Genomic DNA, 9,002 nt, shown 5'->3' on the forward strand with positions numbered 1-9,002 from the left:
TATTCAGTTCATGGTTCGTGCCTCCTGGGTTGAGTATTTTTAAATACCCGTCATTTCCTTTTTTCTCCCCCTCCTACTTCTGACTTGGCACTTCACTGCTTCCCTCCCCAGGAATGCCCCTGCTGGGAGCTGGCTGGCTGCAGCACTGATGGCAGAGAAACTGAAGCATCAAGAGCCTCAGAGCCTGAGGAATTTCAGGATCTTCCTAGGTTACATTTCTTAAGAAAGGAATTGACCCTTTCTTCACGTGCATTAGTGGCTCTGTACACACCGAGGTGGAAGATGCAGCTGAAGCCCACCGTTACATCAACATTAGCAGCTATATCACATATTATCCAAGTGAAAACCAGTGCCTGAGGCTTAGGGCAGGATGTGGCTGCCCTAAGGCAGACTCTGAATGCTTTCAGACCAACCTCTGTGCTCAGAATAGGCCTGAGACATAACATCACTGTTGACGGTGCCAGGGAACTCCTTCTATTTCAAGGGCCCTGAACAAGTACCATCATATTTTGCCATGTTCTTTCACCTGTCTAAAAACATGAGGACTCATGTTCAGTGATTGTAATCCTTCTTTGTCTAGACATGAGGGAAAATATTCTGTTCTGCTCCCCTGCCCCCTGCATTCCCATTGTTGCTTCTCTTCTTGTGATCATTGTTGAAAGATCTTCCCGCACCCCACCCCTAACAGAGCAGCTTGCGGCTCCTGTTTGACCATAGGTTCGCATAAAGGTTTGGTCATCTGTCCAATGAATAGGGAAGATGTCTGCAATTTCTCTAATGCATACTATATGTAAACCATTTTCCTGTTTTGCTTGGTATTTCTGCCTGCCTGAAGGCGTAGAGAGAAATCAAAGGTCAGCTGTTAAAGAAAGCAGACAAGAGAAGAAAGCAGTTGACCAGCAAAAAGGCATATTCTTAAGCACAACAGCCAGGTGCAGAGCTGTGGGAAGCAACTTCTCCAGCCCTGTCCTAGAAAAGGCCTTCAGTTAAGGCTAGGAAAAGGCAAATTAAATGACACAGGCCTGTCAAGAGCTCTGCCTTCGGTAAAAGTGCACGTGTAAAGATGCACGTTCTATGTGATTTGGGGTAAGCAAGGAGAGACTGCCCTTTTTTGAGGGGAAACCTTGACAGAATAGGGACTGACAGAGAGAAGCCTCCTCTGTGGTTCTGTGCTTAAACATGGGAAAGTGCAAACACCTAAACCATAGCTAGGCTGAGTTCAGCAGTGTTGTGGTGAAGGTCAGCTTGAAGTAAAGATGAAGCAGGCAATGGCCCAAAGCAACCTATGACCAGCAGCAGGACAATTGCAAAAGCTCTGGAAAGCAAAAGAAAGAAGTCCAGATATGAAGAAGCAATTACTTGGGGGCTCTGGAGAATGGTGACCCGTCTCCCGTGCAGCTGTTACCACCTCCAAATCACCTCATCTTCCCAGCAGCACCAGGAAATCCAACTCCCCAGTCTTTTTTCCTAGCTGCTCAACCCATTTCAGCCTCTTCTGCTTACCCTTTCCCCTCACATGGTGGCTTCATTCAACCATTCACTTTCGCAATGCAAAACGCCTTGTGACACCTTTACTTTGGCTGTGTTGCCATTTTTAATAAAGCCATGCCATTACCCTTACCCTATACCCATGCCCAGGGCAGGGAGATAGTCTTGTGCAGGCCAGTTGTGCTTGCACTATTACCAGAGAAACCTTTCCAAGGAAGCTTTGTCAGGGGTCAGACCAGCTGCATTTCAAAGCAGCTTACTTGTCTGGCCTCCTGAGTCTTGTTGCGAGTCCTGTGAGTAGCTTTTCTTTTTTGGAGGAAGGTTACTTCAGTCAATTCCTTAGGGCCGTGCAGCCAAGGTTTGCTGTGGTGTAGCAGAGTTATTTTGAACTGCCCGGGCATATGGCTGCTCAGACAAGTCTCTTCTAAGCAATGCTGATCTTTACATCCAAGAGAGCTGTGCTTTGCAGGGTGCCAAAGGGAAGGAAACAAAGGGGTTTGCACAACTTTGCACTCTCTTCATCCATGAGGATGTTTGGACCTGGTATGGCCTGCTTTAACTGGTGGGTGCTTTCACTTACCGTTAAAGAATTACTGTGCTCCGACCATCCTGTTCCACCCCCCACACTGTGTCCCCCAGGCACAGAGTCAGCTCTCTGCAGCTACAGATACCTCCATAGCAAGCCTCAAGAAGAAAAAGGAAAATTCTGTTTCCCCTAGGAAGCTCCTGTGCTCGCTGGTTTTTAGGCTCACACAAATGAGTGTCCCAAGCAGGCCAAGCCCTTGAGAAGAAAATGACAGTTGTCAAAGTCCATCAGGACTGCAAAAGAAGTGTTATCAGGTGGATTCATGTGTTTTCTACTAAGAAAGCCAGCAAGCACCTGAATGAGGAAAGGGATGGCTGAGCCATGGACCAGCCTACTCATGAGATGTATCAGGTTTGGCATGGAAAGGCTCAAGGCCCTTCAGAGCCTGGGACATGGGGTCACAAGCAGCAAAAGTAGACTACTCATGCTTCTTCTGGCCTCTGTTTGCTCCATTTCCTGAAATACCCTGTATCTTCCTTTTTTTTGGAGGTGATGGCTCCTGCTGTTGTGTCTCTGGCTATTCAGAACCAGTGTTGTTAGGGTAAAGGGGAAACAGGGCCAGAAAGAACAGTATGCTGTGCATCCAGGGGCATTTTTGTTTGCTGGTGTACTGTTTGCACGTATGCTTTCGAGATTACACATAAAATACTTTTTACAATTTATTACACACACAAAATACCTCTTGTCCAGGATCAAAAGAAATTTGTTTTCCCAATCATAAACAATGAAGCAGAGGAATGTAAAAGAAGCTGTATTTCAGTCATCGCTATTACACATAATTTTTCAGCAGGAGAACAGAAACCTGGATCCCATACAACCCAGGTGACAGAACTGGGTAGGTACCTCCTCAGAGCAGCTGCAGCTCTGCTAGAACCAGGTTCATCTACCAGCAGGACAGTGTGTCATTGCAGAATAAGGTCCTGCACTCTCTCATAAAGGAATGGTGAGCACTGTGTGCCATCCTCTGGCTTTCCAGATTCACATTATTAAGATGAATTCTGAGAATACCCCTCACCTATGGAATCTTATTTGCATTGCACAGCAGCTGTGTAAGTAAGTCATTGCTCTGTGAAGGATGACACATTATTTCCAAACCTGGTCCTGCCAGGGGCCAAGAAACTGATGCTCAGGAGGTCACTCTGGGGAGAAAGAAAGAAAAAAACATGGGCTAACGAAGAACACTAGGGTGAAAAATTTTATTTCAGAGACGTCATTCATCCATTTGTCTATCTTGGGTATTTCTAATGTGCCATCATCTCACTAAGCACAATTAGCACAACAGGAATTTACAGTATTCTACAGAGCTCCCTAGCTGGTAGGAGGATCTGGGCACCAGCTGGTGACCACGGGTCTGGGATGGAGTGTGCTACAGATGGTCTGCTGGAGTGATAGTAGCTAATTACCTTTTCCTTTTTCCAGTAGTCTCCCACCATGATCCTGGGGAGGAGACAGCTGGTAGAGAAGCCAGTGAGCTAGCTGCTGTGGAAGTAAACCTTCTGGTTCTTGAATTTTTGCACATGCCCGTACCTCTGTCTTCTGAATTTGACTCATGAATTTGCACTGCCCACAAAACAATTAAATTCCTGGAAGAAGAGGAACATACCCTGTAACTTCTGCAACAGCAAAGGAAGGGTGGTACCCAGATTCTTCTCTCCAGCTAGATGATCACAAACAGTAAAGGGCAGACAGGCTCGGGGAAGTGAATTATTTCAGCCAAGTGACACTGAACAGAGAAAACTAACAGTGGCTGTGGAAAGGAACTCCAGAAATGTGCTTACACTGATGAGCAATCCAATCCTAGCTGCTAAGATACTGCACTGGCAATGTGCTGCGAACCCTAAGGCCACTTTGATTCGGCATACAGTTTTAAGTTCATAAAGATCTTAGAAATAAATGCAAGTCAATCCTTTTGATTTATAGAGCACTGTTAAGTATACACAGCACTTCACAAAGCATGTAGGAAAGAAAAGAAATGCTGAAAGGACTGCTGCGAAAGCATATTCAGGGGCAGCTTGCTTCTCAAACCAGAATCTTGACGTGAGGGTTTCCCTCTGAGTTGAGCTCAGCTATGTGCAGATGTAGGTTTGATTTCATTGCAACTCTGTTCAGATAGTCAAAAGAAAAGTTGCATTCACATGATGCCTTTCTCTGGCAAACAGGGTTTCTTAGCCAAACAGTTTTAGTGCTGTAGATTACCTTTAGGGAAAGTAATCTGCAATGGGACAGACCCACATCAGTTCTACAGCTGGACTGCAGCACAACCTCTGAATTTGGTTAAAAATGAGCCTACAAACTGAGAGCTGTAGTATCCCTTCTGGAAGTCTGCTAGCAAATGAAAATCTTGATGCTTCTGGAACCAACCTGATGACCCTTAGTCACATTGCCAAACCACTTTCCAGAAGTGGAACTGAAATTGAGAAGTCATTGGTTTGAAGCTGTTCATAAAAAATAAAAAAAAAATAAATAAAAAACACCCACAAACACAAAACTAAAAGCAAAAATGGGCATTTGCAAATGAAGGCTTTGGTTCCTGTGTAAACAAAGCCCACCCCATTTCTGAAAGCTCCTTCTACTTCCCTGAGCAGCTGCAAATAAAGGTGCCTTGTTCCTCTAGGAGCTGCAAACAATTTCATGCTCCCCCTACAGCTCCTTTTTGTTAAACTGTACGAAAATAACATTTTATCAGCAGTTAAGTGTCAAGAAGTGGGGCTGGCAGAAAGGATCCCTGCAATCCCTTGGAGAGTAGCAAGGTCTGTAAGGCAAGCCATTCACAAGCATCCCTGGCCAGCAGCTGCTCAAATGGATCTTCTTAGCATCTTTATTTCCTTCATCTCTTCCCCACCACAGCTCTGGTCCTTTCACTGGCTTCAGTCTGCATTCCTTTTTCCAGAGACCTACTGAAGCCATGGAGCCAGTTGCAGGATTAGTAAGGTACACTGCAAATCAGAAATCTTTTCTAAGCTCCAGCAGTGCTGGTACCGCCACTAAAACGATCAGCAGCAAAACAGCCAAAAATATAAACAACGTAAAGTGTTGCACTGCAATTCCTTGTAGTTAAAACCGTGAGGGGAGTACACCCTACAAATGCCACTGACATGTACCTGTGTAAAACAAGGGGGAGAGCACTATACTGAATGACATTTAGAAGTCACTCCTTGCAACCACAGAGGCCACACGTTTTTTATAGATATATAAATAAAACAACTCTATTCCAGATCTTATACACACACACACAAAGTAATCAGTGTAAAACTGAATGTCCTGATATGAAAAATCAGATGTTTTGGTAAAAAAACTATTTCTCCCAGCTTGTTATTGAGAAATGCTAGGATATACAGTGTGCTTAGCATTCTGAGAAGTACTGATATGGCGTAGTTCGTACAGCTGACCATTTTGACTACTGCCATGGTGTGTGCACACATGATCACTCACATGAGTGTGAAGATACATGTAGTATAAAAGCTAGTTCATACGTATGTGACTACATACATACGGATCTTATTCATACACACGCACACACACTGGTCAAAATAGGACTTGAGAAATACTGGTATGGAATCAGGTCTGTCCTAGTACACTATTGCTTTGTCCCATTTTGCAACTGTATCTGTAAACCCAAATTCTGTAGAATGAGGAGGCTACCAGCACAAACTCACAGGTGACCTCCACACACCTGTCAAGTTGCATACCACGGTTTTAGCAGCACAAGTATAATTATATTTTTTTATTTTTAAAGCCTTCAAGTATGATAGTTTTCTACATCAGTTACCCACCAGTTCTGAGATCCCAGAACAGGCCATGCCCCTATCCTACAGCTCCCTCATTTCTTTCATCCAAGCAGCATTTGCAGAAAACCTTTGCAGGCATGCCTCCCTTCTCTGCTCAGGGTATGCCTACACGTTCCTTTCACAAGCAGACTCAAGTGGTCTTTGCCTGTGCTTCAAGTTGGCCCACACACTGTGTACACATAATGCAGTCTCCAGCTTCTCACCAGGACTTACTCAGCTTTAACCTTCCTGACTGCTGTATGAGACACAGAGCTGGCTTTGACCACAAGCATGACGAGCTTCCACAGACCTGTGCGATATTACATAGGTCACATTTCATCTGAGAGTGGGACAAAGCCCCGTAAGGACCTCATCTCCCATCTTACTTTCCTTGACATGACTACACATGCATACGTTGCATGACCGAGCAGGTTCTCATCATGTGACCTGACATCGTGTATTCTCTCCTAAGGCTCCCAGGCAGACAGACACCTCAGACGGGGAGGTGGGAGAAAACATCTGCACTTATTCATGTGGCAGATGGCATCCAATCCTAGTACCAGGGAAAGAGGATGACGAGGCCTTGGGATGCAGAACTACCCATCACAACCACTACACACCTTCTGTCTATGCCCAAAGTGCACTGGGAGGATGAGGTGACTGAAAAGGGCAACATGGGCCAAAGGCATTACCCAGGCCAGCAGCCCCAGTGTAGTCACACTCTTGTCCGCCCCCTTGTCCCTTAGGCACATTGTGGACAGGCCTGGACCAGGAGTTCCTTCCTAGATCACCCCCAAACCACACCTAGTGATGCTGCCTACCACACATGCACCCGCTGGTGTGAGACTAAGTAAGAGTTACGACTGAAGCTCTTCCCACAGTGGGAGCACTTGAAAGGTTTCTCCCCAGTGTGGGTACGACGATGACGTATGAGGGTAGAGTTGTCACTGAAGCAGGTCCCACACTCGGCACACTTGTAGGGCTTCTCTCCAGTGTGGGTGCGACGGTGCTGGACAAGGTGCGAGCGCTGGCTGAAACTCTTCCCGCAGTCAGGGCACAAGTATGGCTTCTCACCTGTGTGGACACGCCGGTGAATGACCAGCTTCGAGCTCTCACTGAAGCACTTGTTGCAGTCAGCACACTTGTAGGGCTTCTCACCCGTGTGGAGCCGCTGGTGGGCAATGAGGTTGGAGCTGTCGCTGAAGCGCTTCCCGCACTGGGGGCACTTGTAGGGTTTCTCGCCTGTGTGAAAGTTTGCGTGGCGGAGCAGGCCTGAGTTCTGGTAGAAGTTCCTTCCACACTTGGCGCAGACATAAGGCCTCTCGCCAGTGTGGTTGCGCTGGTGCTGCACCAGGTGTGTGCTCTGGCTGAAGCTCTTCCCGCAGTCCTTACATTGGTATGGCCGCTCGCCCGTGTGGACGCGCTGGTGCTGGATAAGGTGGGAGCGGCGGCTGAAGCTCTTGCCACAGTCAGCACACATGTACGGCTTCTCCCCAGTGTGGATCCTCTGGTGGCGGATCAGGTCGGAGCTGCGGTTGAAGCTCTGCCCGCACTCGATGCAGATGTAGGGCTTCTCTCCCATGAATGCTCGCTGGTGCACCACCGTCTCCTTACGCTTCCGGAAGCCGCAGCGAGAAGTTTTCTCCGGCTCCGGCTCTGGGGGGAAAAAGTCTGGCCTTGGATGGGATGCTGCCCCGTCGCAGCTTGGCAGAGAGGCTTCCCTCACGAAAAAGTCCGAAATGGCCCCAGGGGGCTCGGCTGCCTGCAGCCCATCTGGCTGGAGATGCCCCTCATTCTCGCTCATGCTCCCATCACCTGCCAGGACAGAGGGACAGTCCAGACACCACCAGCGCGGCCACCCGCGGCCCGCACCCCCTCCTCCCCCCCCGGCCTGGCAACCGCAACGGCCCCGCACGGCCCCCGGCCAGATGCTGCGTCCCCCGGCACAGCCCGTCCCGGCTCCGCCGCTTCCCGGCGACAGGCGCCGACGCTGGGACCGGCTCCATCCCCCCCCAGCTGTCACCGGCCTGCGCGGCCACCCGTCACCCCCGACCGTCGCGGGCGCTGGGCAAGGGGCGCCCGCCCGCAGCTCCCCCCGCCGCTCGCTCCCCCTGCGGGGCTGGGCCGGGGCGCGGGAGGCCGCGGCGCCGCGCCGGGGGGAAGGCGCTGCCGGGAGCGAGGAGGAGGCGGCGGAGCGGCGGAGGCCCCCGGCCGGCCCTCCCGAGCCCCGCCGCCCTCCCCCGGGGGCAGCACGGTGCGGGAAAACCAACCCCCGCCCCGGGCGCGCCCCCGCAGCCCGGCCCCCGGTCCCTCGGCCGCCGCGGCCCGGGCCGGCGACCCGCCGTGCCCGCCTCACCTCCGCCCGGCGGCACGGCCCCGGCCCGGCCCGGGCGGGGCGGAGGGGGCGCCGGGCGCAGCCCCGGCTGGGCGCGGTGCGGCCACCGGCCGCGGGGAGGGGACGTTCCCCGCGCGGGCCCGCCCCGCCGGCACTTCCTGCGGCTCCCGGGAGGCGGCCGGCCGGCCTCCGTGGCTGTAACCCTTCCGGCCCCGGCCCCTGCCCTGCGCCGCTCACCGCGGCAGCGGGAGGTGCCCCCGGCCGGGCGCGGGGCTGCGGGGGGCCCCGGCGGGCAAAGCCCGGCCGGACGGGTGGGCCGGCCCGGGCTCGGCCGCCGGTGGAGCCCCTCCCCGCCCGCGGCGCCGGCCGCTGCCGAGCCGGGGCGCAGCTCGCCGCCGGCCCCGCTCCCCCCGGGGCTGTGCGGCCCGCCCCGCCGCGGCCTCTCCCAGCCGCTCGGCCCTGCTTGCCCCCGGGTGTGATCCCTGCGCCGGGCCCTGGCGCCGTGCGGGGGTGGGAAGGAGCGAGCAGAGCCTGGAGCGGGCCTGGCCGCGCAGCAGGGCCTGGGGGTGGCTGGGGCGAGGCGCGGGGCTCGGGGCGGCGGGGCGGCAGGGAGCGGCGCACCGCGGGCCTCGCCGGGCTGGCCTGTGTCCGGCCCGTGCCAGGCTGCCAGTGCCTGCAGTGCTGCCCGCGGCTTCGCCTCTGCTCGGCGGCCTTCCCTTATGCTGCCACCTTTTTCTGTGGCCTCAGATGTTGTTTTCACCCTGGTGTATCTTTGTGCCACAGCTGTCTCTGTTTTCTCCCTCGTATTTCTTTACGCTGGTTCCAG

General features: G+C 52.3%; 1 protein-coding gene across 2 annotated transcripts; it reads right to left on the bottom strand.

The window, feature by feature from the left end:
- Positions 1-2,720: 2,720 nt before the first annotated feature.
- On the bottom strand, positions 2,721-8,350 carry LOC121089288 (zinc finger protein 239-like). 2 transcript variants are annotated; one of them, XR_005828182.1, is made up of 2 exons: positions 3,478-8,146; positions 2,721-3,213 (listed from the first exon to the last, which is right to left on the bottom strand). XR_005828182.1 is itself a non-coding variant. In XM_040596419.1 (2 exons), the coding sequence occupies exon 2, from the start codon at positions 7,643-7,645 to the stop codon at positions 6,659-6,661; it is 987 nt and encodes a 328-aa protein (XP_040452353.1). In that variant the 5' UTR covers positions 7,646-7,656; positions 8,198-8,350; the 3' UTR covers positions 2,811-6,658. The 2 variants fall into 2 exon arrangements, 1 of the variants encoding a protein (XP_040452353.1); XM_040596419.1 differs by adding an exon at positions 8,198-8,350 and having other exon boundaries at positions 2,811-7,656.
- Between the last annotated feature and the right edge of the window lie 652 nt (positions 8,351-9,002).

The sequence above is a fragment of the Falco naumanni genome, chromosome 5, assembly GCF_017639655.2.
Source record: "Falco naumanni isolate bFalNau1 chromosome 5, bFalNau1.pat, whole genome shotgun sequence".
NCBI lineage: Eukaryota > Metazoa > Chordata > Aves > Falconiformes > Falconidae > Falco > Falco naumanni.

What these genes read in the sequence shown, in the direction of transcription:
- LOC121089288 (XM_040596419.1), bottom strand. Translation starts at nt 7,645, where the DNA reads ATGAGCGAGAATGAGGGGCATCTCCAGCCAGATGGGCTGCAGGCAGCC.